The 19247-nt window shown below is 36.4% G+C and overlaps 1 protein-coding gene across 12 annotated transcripts in view; it reads right to left on the reverse strand.

The window, feature by feature from the left end:
- Positions 1-19247, reverse strand: part of prdm16 (PR domain containing 16) — a 282629-nt gene that overhangs the window by 30487 nt on the left and 232895 nt on the right. For all 12 annotated transcript variants that reach the window (XM_067395356.1, XM_067395365.1, XM_067395361.1 and 9 more), the window contains one exon: positions 2887-3024. In XM_067395356.1, coding sequence (XP_067251457.1) covers positions 2887-3024 — 138 coding nt within the window. The remainder of the gene's footprint in view (positions 1-2886; positions 3025-19247) is intronic.

Here is a 19247-nt window from a genome sequence, read left to right on the forward strand (position 1 = left end):
GAAGAAAGCAATATCTTTGTCCTTTTAATAATTAAGGGGATTTCCCATTACAGCACAAATCAGTGCATTTGTCAGTTGTGTCTTAAAAGGTATTCTTTAAAGTAAAAACTATGTCCTTGTTTACAACCTTGTTTCAGTCCTTTTTAATATAAAAGTCTTTGCTACGGACTCACTCATAAAGACAGTCTTTGCTGCCATCTAATTATGCGATAATGTAACTTTCATTGTAATCAAAATCATAATCACTAATGGACCCTTTCTCAATATCAAATATGACATGTAATTTATAAAAAAACATTATTTATTGAAAAATATTTAATTACACAATGTTAGCCATTATAAAATTATAAGATGTTTGTACAATAGGAATTAAACACAAGCAAACAGTTCAGTCAAAAGTACAAAAGCAGCACTCTAGTTAAAGTGCAGGATTTCAGTTAAATAAAAATATAAAGTTATGAAACTTAACTTTGCCCTCAGCCAAATCCATTTGCTCTGGAACAAGTAATAGATTAATAAGACCAAAGATTGCCCTTTTGATTTACCCATAATGAACATGTGGCCACTCGCATCTCCGAAAAAAATTCAAAAAAATATTGTCGCTATGTTTGTCACACATATTTGAGGTCTAAATAACTACATTCTGGCCTAGAAAAACCTTAAAACTACATTCCGTGACACAAAAACAGTAGTAACTGTAAAATTATGGTGGGTTTGCTCGTCCGCCATGACACTCGCCGTGAGAAATGCTACAAAAAGTGATACAAATAGTTCCTGTGGTGATACTGGTAGAATATCGCATGACTGGAAAAGCCTCTCAGCCAATCATATTCGAGAACCAGAACAAACTGTTGTATAAAAGTTTGTAATTACAAGAGGGTGAGGAAATATTGACAGAATTTTCATTTTTTGGTTGACCTGTTCCTTTAAACAAGAAAGTGAGCTCAAGCTAGATAAGGCAACCACCAAGGACCCCCTCACGTAATCAGTTAGATATCATGTAAGCAAAGGAAACAATCCACACTCAACAACAACTACTACACAAGAGCTTCATGATCAGATTAAGACCTCCGCAGTTGCACCAACAAAATTCCTGGTAGGATTTGACTGAACAAAGCCCTACGTACAGTAAACACGCTGCAATCTTTCCTGCTAGACAACGAGCCTGTTATGAGATCTCCAGCTTTATGAGAGATCAGATATCTTATCTTAACAGACAACTGCTCGTCTTTTCAAAGGAAGCAAATAATTGAAGACAGTGGATTGCAAGATTCAGGAGTGTCCAAACTCGCTTTGTACGTAATTCTTGTAAATGACTCCTGAGTCACTTCCTCTGACAAAGACAGGGAACAGCCTTCATCAAACAATAGGCTGTATTTATCTATTGTTTTAAGTGGTGACATCTTGACAGCAGCAGGCCCTGTCCTCATCTTCCTGACAGTAACATGTGCTCACTGTCTCTTCAAGCTTCTCACAGGATGTACTTGATGGGGACTGTCTGCTAGTACTCTCAAAAAAGGCTCATATATTAAACTGTAGGTCCCCCATCCTATTATATGATAACTGTATTTCAATAGCAACTACCAAAATAAGCATGTGATAATAAACCGTGCTCCCGCAATACATATTGATAATCTGCGTACATTTATGACTGCAGTAAACGCTCTGCTGCAATTTTAGAATTGATCCATTCACTGTAGGAGTATTGTTGTGCGGATATATTAGTCATATACATCATAAACTGATTTATAAATAGTTTTGGCCTTGAATGCCAATTGGTCAATTAAACTTTCCAGACATATTACTGTTCAAAATTTTGTGTAAGATTTTACTTTTCTTTTGTTTTGAAAGAAGTCTCTTCTGCTCAAGAAGGCTGCATTTATTTGATAAAAATACAGTAAAAACAATAATATTGTGAAATATTCTTATCATTTTAAATAACAGTTTTCTATTTTAAAAAAAATATTTGAAAATGTAATTCATTACTGGGATAGCAAAGCTGAATTTTCAGTAGCCATCACTCTAGTCTTCAGTGTCACATGATCCTTCAGAAATCATTCGAATATGCTGATTCGCTGCTAAAGAAGCCTTTGTTATTATCAATGTTGAAGTTGAACTTTTTGTTGTAGAAATTATGATACTTGTTTCTTTGATGAATAGAAAACACATTTATTTGAAATAAAATGTTTTTGTAAATTTGTAATCAATTAAATGTATCCTTTAATATAAAAAAAAAATGTCAGGACTATATCTTTTGGGTTGCACTTAATTTTAATATTTTAATAATTAAAATTTTTTTTTATGGTAACTAAATTTTTATTATGTAGTAAGAAAACAAGGTGCTTTAGGTTGAGCTGGATTGTAAATATAGTCATTGCAATGACCTCTCAGATCGCATTACTTAAAGGTGCAGTATGTAAGAATTCTGTCCGCTAGAGGTCGCTAAAACAAAGGCATAGCTTGATGACACCAGTTTGAGAGCGGAAACTTGGGACATGTGGTCTTCACCAAAAGAATAGAGATAGGACTCGGGAAGAAATCATGTTCATGGATGCGATTATTAACGTTACTGTAGCATGAAGCAGAGCAGGACCGAGTGTTGTGGAGCTGAACGAGGCCACTGGAGCGATTGCACAACACACGCCTCACGAGCAGCGAAACTTTTATTATGCCACAGTCGCCGGCGCCGCTTCCGCTTTTCAGGTCATGAGTATGAGGTAACACAGCTCTGTTTATCATATTAGATACATTTGAGAGTGTTGAAAATGTTATAACGTATACTCGACACTTGTTGCACACTGTTTATACAACAGCTTGAGGGAGTAGAAGACAACCAATCAGGGAGCGGGGATGACAAGAAAGAGAAGTGACAGAATAACAGCTCACCTGATCTTCGCTGATGTGGCACATGACTAGGTTGTGCTCTTCATGGGAAGGGGCTGTGCGCACATATTTGAGCCAACTCCCACTGGCCTCCAGAGACCCATCCAGACAGAACTTCACACTGCCCATGTTGTCCATTACCTGGAGACAGAGAAACACAATGCAGGGTGCTGTCATTAAAGCATCTGCAGACAGTGACAGTCAACTACAGCGATAAGAGATGTAATATATAATGGACGTCATATAAAGGAGGAAAACATGAGGTAACAATTTATTGTGATGGTACACCTTAGACACTCTACTAACTATAACTAACTTTGCGACTACATGTCAACTAACTCTCGTTAGAATAGTAGACTGTGGTAGGCTGTTAGGGTAAGGGTTAGTAGAATAAGTTGACGTGTGACGTGACCATCAAACCCATGATACCATCTAAATTGGACCATCGAACCCATGATGATGCTGTTTATAATTTGTTATGTCTTGGGATAGGAAATGAAAAATAAAATCCACAAAAGTTAGTGGCAAAAAATATAGGTAACACTTAATTTCAACAGTCCACTATAGACATTCTACTATCTGTAAGTAACTTTGCAACTACATGTCAACTACTAGTCATTAGAGGATTAATAGTCTGTTTGGTTAATATCTGCTTATATGCATCAAGTCTAACACTTTAACCATCATTCTACAGACTACAACCTGTAACTTTGCAAATACATGTCAACTTATTCTATTAACCCTAACAGTCTACTAATAATGAGAGTTAGTTGTCATGTAGTTGCAAAGTAGAATGACTAAAGCGGACTATCATAATGAAGTGTAATCAAAATATATTTACTTTATCTGTAGTTTACATGAATCTATTTCTTTCCTCTCTGCTCACATTGTTATACATCGAAAGGGTGGATTTAAACATTGAAGACGTCTTCAATGCTGTGTGAAGTCTCAGAGGCTCACGTTGATTAACTTTGGTTAACCTGACACTACTAGGGAAGTAGAGTTTGGGGTGTCTGGTTTCTTGTCAAGGGAAATGGAGAGAGAGATGGAGAGACTGAGAGAGGCAAAGTGAGACAGGATGTCAGGAAATGACCGGAAGGAGAGTGGACGCTGTTCTCTCGTGAGATTTACGGCGCTCTTTTGTTGATATATTACCCAGCAAAAGTGAGAAATGCCACTGAAAACTGTGGAGTCCCTCTTTGAAAACAGAAACTCTGTGTAAATGTTTGCTTCAGCTCTATGAAGTTGAAACCAAATATCAAGTGTGCCGTGAGCGATTAAGACAGAAACGGAATATCCACACAAGTAGCGTGAATCCATGCTAATAAATCTGTCTCTGGGCCCATGTTAGACCTGAACTCCAGAGTGATTATATTCCAGCACATTAACACTCACAGTAGGCTGTATTTGGAACATCTATACGGATTTAAATCAAGACAAAGAAGTTTCATAGTCATTTTGCAATCAAATATTTAATTTTGTGGGGGTTTTTTTGTTGTTGTTTTTTTTTTCATAAAATTGCATTGCTTCTTACAGTACAACGTTTTTGTGAAAAAAATCATCATAAAAGGGTTTTGTAAACATTTTCCAGGTAGGAATGCTTGTTAATGATTGTATGTCTGTACATTTGTGTGTGTTTGTACCTCTCAAATACACACACACACACACACACACACACACACACACACACATATTCGCAAATACACACACATGCACGCACACACACACACACACAATTTTAATAACAGGTCATTATGTGTACATGAACCCTCAATTCTGTTTATTTTACACATAGTCACAAAATACAGATGGGAAAGATAATATAGGCAAGAAGGTGAATAAATATATGAGGAATTCAGAGTGAAAACTGTGCTGTGATCAGCTTAGGACAGAAAGCAAATTCTGCTGAACTCTAAATGTTGCGATTTACAAATCATACGGCTTAAGTGATATTTTTTCTTGATAACGTTTCTCTGGGAGCACATGTATAAATGCCCAATAATGCTATCCATAATGCCTTATAATTAAAAAGCCATTCACAATGCTTTAAACACTGAAATGCATAACATCTTTTTTATAAAAAATGCAATCAAATTCCAATACTGTCAATATCAACATTTTAGGTTGGAATTTATATAAATATATACAGGAAAGTAGATAAATCTATTGTAATCAACTTTTGCCTTTACTAACAGTCCTACATTGTGGCAAATGATTTTTAAACATACAAGCATTGTATGTGGCCAACCAATTAATATGGGCTCATGAAAGATGTATGTATAATAATTTTAAACAAAGTAGTAAAAATGGTTTTTAATGAATATGTACATTTTCTAAAAAACAAAGTTCATGTTTACTATCCACTTATGAACACTTTAAACAAGTATAATGCATTGGCGTTGATCGTGTGTTAAAATAGCATAATCTTCAAATGGGTACCTGTGAATGGGGAAGTATTATATCTTATTATGGTGATTTCTTCATGTACTTGATAAATTACTGTTTCAGAAGCGGTGTTGGCTGTGAGAGAGTAAGACACATGTGTGAAGTTCGTTAAAGCTAGTTAGGGACACATTCACATCTACTGCGGTCAAATACAGAAAGCTGAACAACACTTTTAGAATAATTCACCCATATACACATTTCAAGTACCGCAAATGAACAAGGATTTAAATCAAGATAAAGGAGTTGTTTCAAAACGGACAGTTTCAATTTGTTTTTTAAAAGTGCAAAGGTGTCAATTTATTTCTCATTTCTTTGTATTACACTTTATCTAATTGTAAATAATAATAATAATAATAATAATAAAAATAATTTATGTGTTTCTGTATGTCGTTTTGGATAGCTGAAATTATGTTCTAAAGCCATACCCAGACATTCTGGTGCTGTCTTTTACCTGTAAAGACTCCTGATGATGTTATGCAAATTTCCAGCTGTCACTGAAATCTAATGAAACGTTGAAAAGAACAATACGGTACACTGAACACAAGCCCATTCATTCACAAATATGCATATTGAAGTAAGGTTGAACTCATCTGTCTAAACAGACTAACCATAGGTATCACTCACGCTTTATTAAACGATGAGAAACAGGTTTCTCCAAGGAGAGGTGGAGGTATTGGGGCTGTAAAAGGGTTTGCAAACAATGTTTCTCCAGGTGCAACAGTGATTTACACACATCGTAATAAGAGAAATATAACCTATGTATAAATTAGTGGTGTTTGCTATGGCAAGCATTACAATTACTATGGCATTTGAACAAACCTCTAAGTATTCAACTTTGGCATGTTGCATGTTCATGTGCTACAGACAAATCATAACTTAAATCGGCTGTGGCTTTCTGTGCTTTTAGTTTTCAGAATAAATAAGATCAAATGATTTGCATGGTGGATGATAGAACAGGTTAAATAGTCAAATCAGACTTACATGAAAGGATAGCAATAGGAACACCCAAGCAACTGCATAGAAACACTCAGGCACCCAGCCTAACTGATGTCTTAGTGACACCTTGCTGGAAAACTGCTTTATAGATGAAATTAACTAATTTAATAATTGATGACCTATTTGATAATTGACTTCAGCTGAACATTGACACTATTTTCTTTTTAGAGCTGCTTTTTTGTGTTCTCATCATTAAATCATTGTCCTTTTATCACTGTAAAGTTGCTTTGAAACAATCTGTATTGTATAAAGCGCTATATAAATAAAGGTGACTTGACTGTCAATAGTGTAGCGATGTATGAAGCATCGCTCACAAAGAAGTCACTTCAAAGGAGCTTTCTGTTGGTCAATGCAGCAAATTCATGCGACCAACTTGAACAAGAATGAAATCTGCATGGGGAACTTTTTCTCCCTCACGCACAAGTACAGCATGTTCCAGGATCAACATCTATGTTGATCCTGAAACAACATTCCAATCAAACAATCAGATTTAAGAGACAAGTTTACAATTTATGTCAAGTTTAGGCTTAAAACCAAGGTTAGGTGCTTCTGCATCAGTGTTATTCACCTATCATTTCCCTCTGATTTTAGGGGTATCATATGTGGGTAGGGTTAAGTTAATGATATGATTAGGATTAAATTTTCGGATAAGGATGTTGTTCCAGGATCAACAAAATATGTTGAACCAGAAATGCGTGTAAGGGGCCGTTCACGTCATGTCTGTGTGGAAAACGTCAGCTGTGCCACTTTCTCCTTATTTCCAAAGCGCTCGGGAACAAGCGCTCCCAAGATGACTGCCATTGATAAGCAGTCATGGGCCAAGAAGTTTCTGCATATGATAAATGTATTTCCAGCACTTGCACTAAATATATTTATGGACATGAGAAATAAAAAACCCGCCCTGTACAGCTATGATCAGCTGTTCGTCCATCTTGGCTCAGCTTTCAATGTTGTTATGGAAAGGGCAAAGCTAATTGGTTGATTGTCACATCACCTGCAATGGGCTTGTGGCATTCTGAAAAGTTGAGATTTTTTCATTTCGCTGCGGTGTAGATGCGCCTGAAATAAATGTCCCCGCCGCATCATGACGGTTGTTGCTCTTTATTTGAGCATCTACATTTAAAATAAATTAAGTGAGCCAAAGATGAGAAATGTGAAAAACCCTTAACTCTCCAAAATCAGGTGTCATAGCAACATACATCAATCGCGCAGGCGCCCAGCCTAACCAATGTCATACTGACACCTTGCTGGAAAACCAGCTGTTATGTTGAATAAATGTCTGGTGACATAAGAGGAATTTTGGCGAAATTCAACAGAAAAAATAGGTTGACTGTCCATGTCAATAGAGTAGCAATGTGTGAAGCACAGCTTACACAGAAGTCACTATCAAACCGAGCAGATCTCTGTTGGTCAATGTGGCAAATTCATGTAACCAAGTTGAACATAAGCGAAATCTGCATGGGGAACTTTTTCGCCCTCACTCGAAACTCCAGATTGCCAGATTCCTATTGAAATGACTGGACTTTGCCTGTGAAATTAGCAATGGTAAATGCAATATCTGAACTAATACTGCAACACTGCAAGTGAGCAGTGCGTTGCGACTAAACTTATCTCTCCTATTCTAATCAGTTAAGCTCTTTACAATACAAGCATGCAGACGTGACATGATACATTCAAATCCAGGGGCGACTTGAAATCAGGTAAGGTTTTTCCTCTTATCTCACTCTCCCTTCTAAGTTTCAGGCCCATTTTCTCTCTCTTTCTCTGCTCTCCCAAAAGTTTGAAGGGTCAAATACCAGAGGGACGGCTCTCGAGTCTGCTTTGGGGTTAAGGAGCCCCTCTGTGCCGTTTTAAGAGCCCAATTACTCCCATCAGGTGTGAGGAACTGCCTTTGCAGACGAGCTGGTACAAAAACACACACACACATGTGCCACGGGGAGTGTTTGAGTCACAAGGTGAAGAATAAGTGTGCTAAACAGCTTGAGCCAAGCTGTATTTCTAAAATGTCGACAACTACACAGGCTAAATGGGCATAAGTGAGTAACATAACGTGATTTTAGTTGTGCTGATAAGTCTTGTAGCTGAAGAAGAACAGAAAGAATGAAAGGAAAGAAAGCATGGCAAGACTGGGAGAGTGAGATGACCTCTAACCTCGACATGGAGCTAATCAGAGACAGAAAGAAGGGAGACAAAGACAATGAAATAGACAGAAACTTAACTAACCTGGTTTCAGGTACACATACACACCCAACCAAATGATGAGTGCAAACAGTTTTGTTGATTATAATGGGAGTGATTTAGCCATTCTTTATGGTTGTTTATAGTTTCCAAGTAATGTTTCAACTTGCCGCTTTATTATAAAATTCAACAGATGTGCATAAATATTTTACAGTGGCTTTAAAAGTGGCTCATGCAGTCACATTTATAATGAATTGCTTTTTAGCATTATATATTGGGAAGACTGTTTCTGCACCGCTGTACATATACAAAGTTCTGTCATGAAACTCTAGATGGCACAGGCTAATAGGTCCTTCAACTCAACCACCACTTGCAATCACATTGTTATCTATAGGGCACATCTGATTGGTTCCTGCTATATACTATATCGTAACAAAGCACTGTTCGCCAGAGGAGAACTGGCCCCCCAAACTAAGCCTGGTTTCTCCCAAGGTTTTTTTTCTCCATTTTAACACCTATTTGCCACTTGTTTGCCACCTGATGTCACTTGTTGGAGTTTGGGTTCCTTGCCGCTGTCGCCTTTGGCTTGCTTAGTTGGGGACACTTGACATTTGACTTGACATTTGATATTCAACAGTGCTTTGAACTGCCTGCATTGACATTATTTTTTAAGAGCTGCTGTGCAGCCAAAATTATATACCAGTTATCAATGTAAAGCTGCTTTGACACAATCTGCATTGTAAAAAGTGCTATATAAATAAAGGTGACTTGACTATATACTTAGATAGCATTTGCCTTAGCGGTGCAGCGCGCTTTCAGAAACCCTCCACCTTCCCAGCTCCACCTATTGTACAGCAGCAGCGTTGCAGACCAAACATATCAACATTGTTATACCCATATTACCATGCCAAACACTCAGAGAGTTGTCATGACAGAAATATATATATATATTTTCACTCTGAGCACATGTTTCAAGTTCTCAGATTCAAAAGTGGGAGCAAATTCCTTTTCAGCACAATTTCAGTGCAAAACCCAGCATCCGATTCTACCAGCAATCCATCTTAATCAGGTGCTAAATGTGTTAAAATTGCACTGCATTGTCTGCTTCAGTTTCTGTTCAAATATGACTCCTTTCTATGCAAATGCGGCCTACTGCATATCGTGTCTATATTAAGCGTGCTCTGTTTGCCTAGAATTCATTTGAAAAGAAATGTTTGTGTACATTTTCTAATGATAATGGCAGCAATAATTCATGAAATGATGGGGAAGAGTGCTATTTCCGCTGATGATCCAGATGTGCGATGCAGTCAAACACACTTTTGGCATTTTGAAGAGATGATTCAGGTGTCTAGATTGCAGTGGTGGAGTGATGCTGCCCAATTCCTGTTAAGAACACCAGATCACAGTGGTCTGCTGCATCCTCCACAACTTAGCATTCACTGTCGACATGCAAGATGGGGATTTGATTTGTACATCCAGCAAAGACTTTTTGTGCGTTTGCGCAATTACCTAATTTGCATAATTCCTTTAGTGGTAATCAAAAACAATGCTACCAGTGGGCTAAATTCATTCTTGGTTAATTCCTCCCTCATTTTAATGTGCGTGTGTGTGTGTGATTTCCTCCCTCCGTACAGAAGCCCGACAGGATATATGATAAGACGGACCCTGAATTGAACACTTTTGTTTCTCACAAAGGGAAAAGAGGGAAATTCCCCTACAAACCCTTTTAAACCGGCAGCTGCACACACACATGCAGTCCACCTTTACGTTATACAGCTCCTCAACCTGCATGACTGATGTAGTGTGCAAAGTGAACATCTCATAAAACGTCACCTGCAGTCAGGCCTACATGTACCTGTAACATATCAATATTTTACAACGCCAGCAAACGCCATTTCTGCAGCCATATATAACCGGGGCCTGCAAATGACTGAAACGCAAAGCATTCACACATTATTCATAGTAATAAAGGTCTGAAAACATGTTGAGCTTCTTGTTGTGGTGCTAAAGTTGAAAACTGTGAAAGTGGGTCAAAGCACTTATTTAAGTGTGAATGTTTGCAAGGGTTTGGGTTCTTGTGAAGTGTTTCATTGATTAGGTGTTGTGTGCACTGCCGAGAATAAAATCGCATTGTGTTGAAAGTTCTTATCTCTCACCTGTGTATGTATTTATGTGAAGCAGGGTGTGTGAGTGTAATGTTCGTGAACAGCCCTGCTTTACCCTGAGGTGGTTTTCTATCCTAAACCATAGTGAGGAGAAGTTTGACTTTTTTCACATACAAGATTGATACTCAAAGGACGACATTAAGACAAATTTTCAAATATAGCCTATTTTCAAAGTTTTGGGGTCAAATTTATTGTATTATTAATATTTTTTTAATAATAAAATTAATACTTTTATTCAGCAAGCATGCAATAATTTGATCAAAAGTGACATTGAAGACATTTACAAAAGATTTGCATTTGCTGTTCTTTTGAACTTTCTATTCATCAATTAATCCTGAAAAAAGTGTCAGTTTACACAAAAATACTAAGCAGCACAACTGCTTTCAACATTGATAATGGTTTCTTGAGCACCAAATCCACATATCCGAATGATTTCTGAAGAATCATGTAAAACAGCAGACTGGCTGCTGGAAATTCAGCTTTGCAATCACAGGAAGAAAAATAAACACTTTAAAATATTTATACAGAAAACAATTATTTTAAATTGTAATAATATTTCACAGTTATACTGTTTTACTGTATTTTGTGATCATATAAATGCAGCTTTGGTGAGGATAAAATACTTTAAAAGACTCTTTCAGAAGGATAAAAGACTCTTTTAAAATAAATAAGATGTGCACAAAGTAAATATTTTATACAATATTTACTCAAAATTGAGAAATTCGGTTTGAAAACCGAAAATATCCAATATCCATTGTTGAACATGATGGCATTTTTTGGAATGACCACTTCCCCTCAGGAACAGTAACGATGTCAAATTATTCTCAAATCTAATATTTCATAAGCCTAACTGTAGATGATATTTTAAATATGTTGGCGCATTGATATAAAATGTACCTAATCCATGTTTATATTCTATTCTATTTAAATATGAAATTTTATTAGGCCTTTATTTGAAATTCATTGTCCCTGTATTTATAATTAGACATAACATAAAAGATTTCTTAAGTGCACAGCCGTCACAAACGTCTCAGGCGGTGTCTGTCCTAATTCAGGTTCGAGCACTTCAGAAAAGGGGGGCGCTGAGAGAATTCTCGGTGCTTGTCACCCTCATTGTGTAAAACAGGAAGGCTTAGCTGACACCTCTGTAGAGAGCGGCCCAACACAATGGCTAATGCAGTGACACAAGAACAAGCATACACACTCTCAGTGCTCATATCCTGGGGAAGTGTGTGTGTGTGTGTGTGTGGTCCTGATAAACCCTACATTGTGAGGACCAAATGTCCCCACAAAGACAGTAATACTAGTAATTTTCGACCTTGTGGGGGCATTTTCTTTGGTCCTTGTGAAGAAGCTTATAAATCAAACTAAATGATGTTTTTTTGAAAATGTAAAAATGCAGAAAGATTTCTGTGATTGGTAGGGTTAGGGTTAGGGAATAGAATATACAGTTTGTAGTATAAAACTCATTATGTCTATGGAAAGTTACCATAAAACAAGGAAACCCAACATTACTTACTGTTGTTGTGGTGTTTTGTGGGTCTGTGTAGTGCATTGCATTATATATTTTGTCTCCCACAATCTAAATATTTAAATATCATCCTACTAAGATGTATTATTAAGAATAAGTGACAACTGATAATTATTTGGGGTTTGTATTAGTAGTGCTATAATAGAATTTAATCTTACTTTTTAGGTGTTTTTTCCCTCCTCAAATATGAGCCTCATCATGCTATATGAGCCATAAAAGCTTGGTGTATCAAATATGATATTCAACAGATAGCAGATATGCAAACGTTTTTTTAAAAATGTTTTTGTTTAAAGGTTCAATAAACTGTTCCATAAAAAAAGTCTTAGGGTTATTTTTGCTATTTAATCATCTAACAGGTTAAACTTTTAGATGGTGAAACCGAAGCAGAGAAGGCAATAAAAATGGGAAGTGAGCGTCTGGCAGCTAGAGGGCAGTCATGTACGGGGGCCGTGGAGACTGGGGACGGACAGAAGAAAGGTCAAACACATCCTCTTCCTTCACACTCACTCTCCATCCTCTCACACTCAAGTCGGCTGCTCCATCAGTTGACCTCCGACTTTAACATGTGTCCCCATGCTGTAATTAACAGCTCTTGTTAGAGTTCATTAAAGTCAGATCCAGGATCAGTTTCCCATAATCAGATTCTTATCGCACACATTACGTCTGGAATCCAAAACTGGCCACGGATCAGAGGAGAAGCACACCTCGTACAACAGCCACTTTTATTATGCTGAGTAGAAAAAAACCCAACGCAGCGTGTAAGGTAATGCAGAGTCACATGATGCGCTATGAAACAGGGATTGTACATGATTATTCTGAGACTAATTTTTTCCTTAATTTTTATTCATTTTGCTTATGGATTTTTTTAATAGGTTGAAAGGCATGGAACACATTTAGAACATTTTAGAATGCATTTAACTAATGTAATATGATGCATTACAGAGTGAATATTTTGCTGGAAATCATGTATTGCAAATTTTATCCATCACACTCAAAAAAATGATTCTAGCTGCTTGTTCAGTTTATTTAAATAAAATAAGCTGAACCAACACAAATCTTTAGTTTTTTACTTAATTGGCATTCGCACTCAATTGTATTATGTTAAATGAAATTAAATTTGCAAAATGTTAGGTCAACCTAAACCATTTGTGTTGGGACTACATGAATCATTTATGTTGCATTGATTGAACCTGGGCAGTGGATTTCTAGTTCCCAGCATGCTTTGCATAGGGAAAGATTGGGACAGTAAATGTTGAACTTAAGTGCTGTTTAATGTGTTTTTTAGTAAAGGGAAATACCTTTTAAAGTTTGAAGTTCAGTTATATTTGACATTTAAAAGAGTTTATGTTATGTCGATTTTTTGAGGTTACCATTATGCTGAAGTGTAGACCTTGTGGTTAGGCTCTAGGTGGCTATGTAAAACAAATTTATATTGTTTTCAACGAGCATTAACTGTGCTCAAGCCAATAATGAGAAGTTCTTTATCTGATCATTACTTGCATGCTATAAATGTTACTTAGCATATGAATAAGTGTTATTTTAGTTTAGTTTTTATAGAAATATAAATAAATTACTTGGAGGGCCAGCACAAATTTTACACAGTCTACATATGGTCATCAGCTTTTCCCCTCTCAATGGTAATGAAACATGTATGTCTGTGTACAACAGCTACTCAAAACCTAAGCACAAGCGCACATCTTCACCATGATGGTAACAAAAAAAAAAAAAAAAAAAAGCACTGGTTGGATCAACAAGAATGAATTATGTTCAGGAAACATACACAGAATACGTCAAATGAAACTGGTGTGATCTCATTCAATTAGGATGAATTTCACTCATTAGTACAATTAACCTAGCTTAAGTTCAAATAAATCAGTTCAACTGTGTGGAAATAGGTGTCATAATTGAATTAAGTTAGACCAACAAGTTATTTTTTTGAGTGCAGAATTTAACTGGAGGTTTAGATGATTCTTCATTCTTAGGATTTCAAAAATAACCATAAGTATTACACTTGGGAATATATATATATATGTAGTCATTTTGTTATGTGATTTTGTCATTTTTATTATTTCTATACAGCTTTATTAATTTTTATTTCAGTTATAGCTTTAGCCATTTTAGTACTTCAACTTAAATTAATTTATTTCATTTAGTTGCCAAATCATATCATATTTTTTTCCAGCTTTCATTTAATTACCGAAAATTTGATCAGACTTGTGATTTTAGCAGGAAGATGGGAAGATGGGAAAATCAGAATCTCACTTGTGTTTTTTTTTTTTTTTTTTTTTTACTTGAGCTATTAAGAATCTACCTAGCAACCACCCAGAACACCTTACCAACTACACAGCAATGCCCTGGTAACACCCAAGAATAAAACATTTACATTTATATTTTGACAACATAATGAAAAGCTATCCTTTAAAATACATTGACTGACGAATCATGAGCAACAAGACCCAAGAACGTGTTAAAAAAGCTCAATTTGATTCTATATTGTCTTTAAAGTTCCGCCTCAGGCTAGATAATTTGCACTTTTCTACCATTTCAGAGGGCCAGTGGGTTATATTTATACATATGGCAGTTTCTTGACATTGGCGCACCCCCCTCCAGCCCTCGCCCAGACAGACAGACACATATACACACACTCATGTCCATTCATTATACCTTATCTAGCCAGGGCTAACCTGCAACCCTGACACAGGATATCCTGCTGCCTTCATTACAGTGCCAGAAGTCATTACTCCACGTCACACACACACTCACGCAGCCATACACCTCCTAACTCTTTCAAGCTGCCTCCAGACGCACGCCACACACACCAATGGCAAAGCTAGCATCAAAGTCAACAGTGTAGTCTGGGCTGCCAATGAGGTGAGACAGAACAACAGCCATCTCCAGACTGACAGACAGACAGAGAAGAAACATTATTAAAGAGGAAGTCTCACTCAATATGTGGTCATAGTAAGATAATAGTGCAGTGATAACGCTTATGAGATGAAGATGTGTGTTTGTGAGTTTCCCGATGGACAAATCTCGGTTTACTCTGAAATACACTCTTAAAAATGGGTTCCAATTGGGGGTTGCCAATGAAAAAACATGTTTGGTTCTCTTAATAACCTTTCTTTTCTTAGTGTGGAGAATGTTTAAAAAAATCTAAATAATCATTTTTTCACTATAAAGAACCTTGAACCTTAAATGGAAATATGGATATTAAACTTGGTTCTTCATGGAACCATAGAGGGCAATAAATAACCTTGGAAATTTGGATGTCGTTTCATGTGGATTTAAAGGGATAGTTCACCCAAAAATGAAAATTCTGTCATCATTTAGTCACCCTCAAGTTGTTCCAAACCTGTATGAATTTCTTTCTTCTGCTGAACACAAAAGACGATATTTTGAAGAATGTCAGTAACCAAACAGTTGATGGGCCCCACTGACTTCCATAGTATGGAGCCCATCAGCTGTTTGGTTAATGATATTCTTCAAAATATCTTCTTTTGTGTTCAGCAGACGAAAGAAAACCTGAGGGTGAGTAAACGATGACAGAATTTTTTGGGTGAACTATCCTTTTAAGTGCACTGCTGTCTTCTGTCCCCACTGTTCTGATGGACAAGACCCTGTGGAGAGGATCCGACCCAAACCGTACATTTCAGAGGGATAGAGAGAAAAGTCCAATAATCCTATTTTATTAACTTCACTGGACTCAGTCGGACGTGCGTATAAATGTGATTGTGTTGCCAGATCTCTCCCGTCATTCTCACCCCCTCTCTCCAAAATCAATCCCAGACATGTATCAATAAAAGTCAGGCCACTGCTGCAGTCTGCAACCACAAACCGTCCGTACGGTTCAGGCAGACAGCAGCAGCTCTGCTCATCAGCATGTACTCAGTGACTATCACAACGCCCGATGAGTAATGACTTCACTTCACTGGCTCAGCCCAAAACACATCTGCAAGTCCTGCAAAAGAATGTTTGCTGCCAATGCAATGCAGATCCAAACCCTTACAGCCGTATGGCTTCTATTGTGTAAATGCAATGTCATGGAAAGCATAAAACAGCTTCCTTCTGTCAAACAAGTTTATGAAATTCCTCCAAATGTGCCCAGAATTGTTAAATGGGACCTTCTTGCACCAAACACATTTGATTTTGGAGAATAATTACAGTGGAAAAAGAAATTACAGATGAAATTACAAAGAAAGAAATGACATGTTTCATCCATGTTTTTTGAAAATTAATTTCGTAAATTAATCGCCAAAATACAAAATACAAAAAAAATTTGCAAAGCAAGGAAAATTGTAAAACTGTCAGTCTACAAAAATGGAAAATGAGCCACAGCACAGCTAAAATAGAATACAAAATAGAAATCACAGCCAAAAGGAAACCTCAATGCAACAAAAATAAACCACGATACAAAAATTATCCATAATATAGTGTTTCCATTATTCCATTAACAGAATGGAAATATGTAAAAACCACAAAAGTGGTAAAACTGATGGAATTTTGCTTGAAATCACCTGCAAATCTTTTTTCTTTTTTTTTTTTCTCAAATATTACGTTTTTATTAATTTGTTGCTTTTCTTGAATTTCCATTGTGATATTATTGTTTTTTTCCATGGTTGGTTACATTTGATAATTTCATCTTTATTTATTTATTTTATTTTTTTATATAAAGTTAAAATTTTTATTTATTTTTTTAATTAATTTTTAGTCTCTTATGCTCACCAGGCTGCATTTATTGGATCAACAATGTAAAAATAGTATTATTATTAAATGTTATTAAAATTTAAAGTAATAGTTTTCTATTTTAATATGTTTTAAAATGTAATTTATTACTGTGATAGCAAAGCTGAACTTTTAGCAGTCATTGAGTCATTCAATGTCACATGATCCTTTAGAAATCATTCTAATATGCTGATTTGGTGCTCAAGAAACATTTCTTATTATTACTGTGTAGAAAACAGTTATGCTGCTTAATATTTTTGTGTAAACCTTGATATTTATCTTTACTGTCACTTTTGATCAATGGATCTTTTGGTATTAAAAAAAAAGAAAAAAAGAAAAGAAATACTGACCTCAACTTTTAGAACGGTAGTATATGTATCGACTTTGCTCATCTTAATTCATGAATCATTTACATTTATAATATCCATTAGCAAAAAGGGCATGAATTCTGTTCTTTGTTGTACTGGTTACACCTAACAACAGCATCTGGAATGCCTCCTCCTACACACACACACACACACACACACTAAAATGTTTGTGGTTTAATCAGGTGTTTGTAGGTGCTGTGTAGGAAAGCCTAGGTGACGGGGATACAAAACCCCCCACCTGATGGCCATATCAAGAGTCCGTCTTCTTCACATACACCCAACACCCTCTAATACACCAGTGACTGGCTCACTGTTTGGGTACGTAGGGCAAAACTTTCAGAATTTACTACCTGTTTCCCCCTGTGCTGTCATTACGGACGGAACACACAACACAGATGTACCATTACGTACAATAATAAGAGCCATTACCCACACACACACCTTTGTAAATCTGTGAGGAGTCGTAAAATTTATTAGGAAAACCCCCTATTCTGCCGCTATGCGCATATGTGGGAATGTTGAGCTGCGGTTTGTGTTTCGCCGTCATAATTTCTGTGACTCCTCATCTTGCGAGGGCAGGCTCTGGTTAATTAAAAAGCGGGTGAGTCTGGCTGGCTGGCCGGACGATCTCGTAAAACACACATCTGGGCTGCGATATGATTGGCGCAAGGGTGGGGCGGTGCTTCACTGCCACTGTTGAGAGTACGAGCGCTCTGATAGTCCCACTGTCACTCTGAGAGTGAGACAGAACCGTGATAGATTACAGACGTACAGTACATGCCCAGAGACACATGCAAGATGGCCTGTTTCTCTCAAACATAGCACAGCTGCCGCACACACAAATGTACTCATTACACAGGGCTGCAAATTGTCATTTGTATGGTAAATATAATTTATCACTGATAAAATAAGATTTGGTCATGCTGGAGGACAGAGTGCTGCAGGGATGATGCATTTCTTTGGGCTACAATGGGTTAGAATTTTATAGTCAATGCGTTTTTTGAATGGGTTTTTGGTTACATGCCTGAAATGGTTAACACAAGCTCGAGATATTTCTAAAAGATATTCTACATCAGTAATACCCTCTTGTAATTTTTAAATCTTTTGCTTGTCTTGAAAACGGTGGTTGCTAACAAATGGCTAAATGGGACTGCAGCACTGTTCAAAAGAGAAAAGGCAATTCTACAATGCTCTGCAACAAGTTCCATGAGAAAATAAAGGGCATGAAGATTATATATTGATTTAAATTGATTCACTAGTCAAAAGTAGATTCTTTTAACCAATATTTCTATTTTCTGTATTATGTTTATAGTATCTTATCATTATCTTAGCAATATGCTAATGTCAAATCAATTGCTTAAAATGAGACACACTAATGTACTTGTTGCTCATGTAAACTCTTCGAAAATCAGTCACTTATGAGGTTCCATCTCCCATGGAAGCTTGTTTCCGCCATGAAATAAAAAATATATATTTTTTTTTCAATTGCAACTTTTATCTCACAATTCTGACTGTTTTCCTCACAATTGTGAGTTATAAAGTCAGAATTGCGTGATACAAAGTGAGAATTGCCAATTATAAAGCCAGAATTGTGAGATATAAACTCTCAATTGCATGTTACAATGTCCAGTTGTGAGGGAAAAAATAAATTACGAGTTTATATCTCACAATTCTGGCTTTATAACTCACAATTGCAATTTATAAAGTCAGAATTGAGATATGAATTCTGCACACAATTCTGACTTTATAAGACAATTGTGAGTTTATATCATGCAATTCTGACTTTATAAATCGCAACTGTTTATATCTCTCAATTCTAAAAAAAAAAGAAGTCAGAACTGTGAGATATAATGTTAGAATTGCGATTAAAAACTCACAATTGCAAGAAAAAATTCAGAATTGCGACTATATCACGCAATTCTGACTTTATAACTCGCAACTGAGAGTTTAAATCTTGCA

This window comes from Chanodichthys erythropterus, chromosome 9 (genome assembly GCF_024489055.1).
Source record: "Chanodichthys erythropterus isolate Z2021 chromosome 9, ASM2448905v1, whole genome shotgun sequence".
Classification (NCBI taxonomy): Eukaryota; Metazoa; Chordata; class Actinopteri; order Cypriniformes; family Xenocyprididae; genus Chanodichthys; species Chanodichthys erythropterus.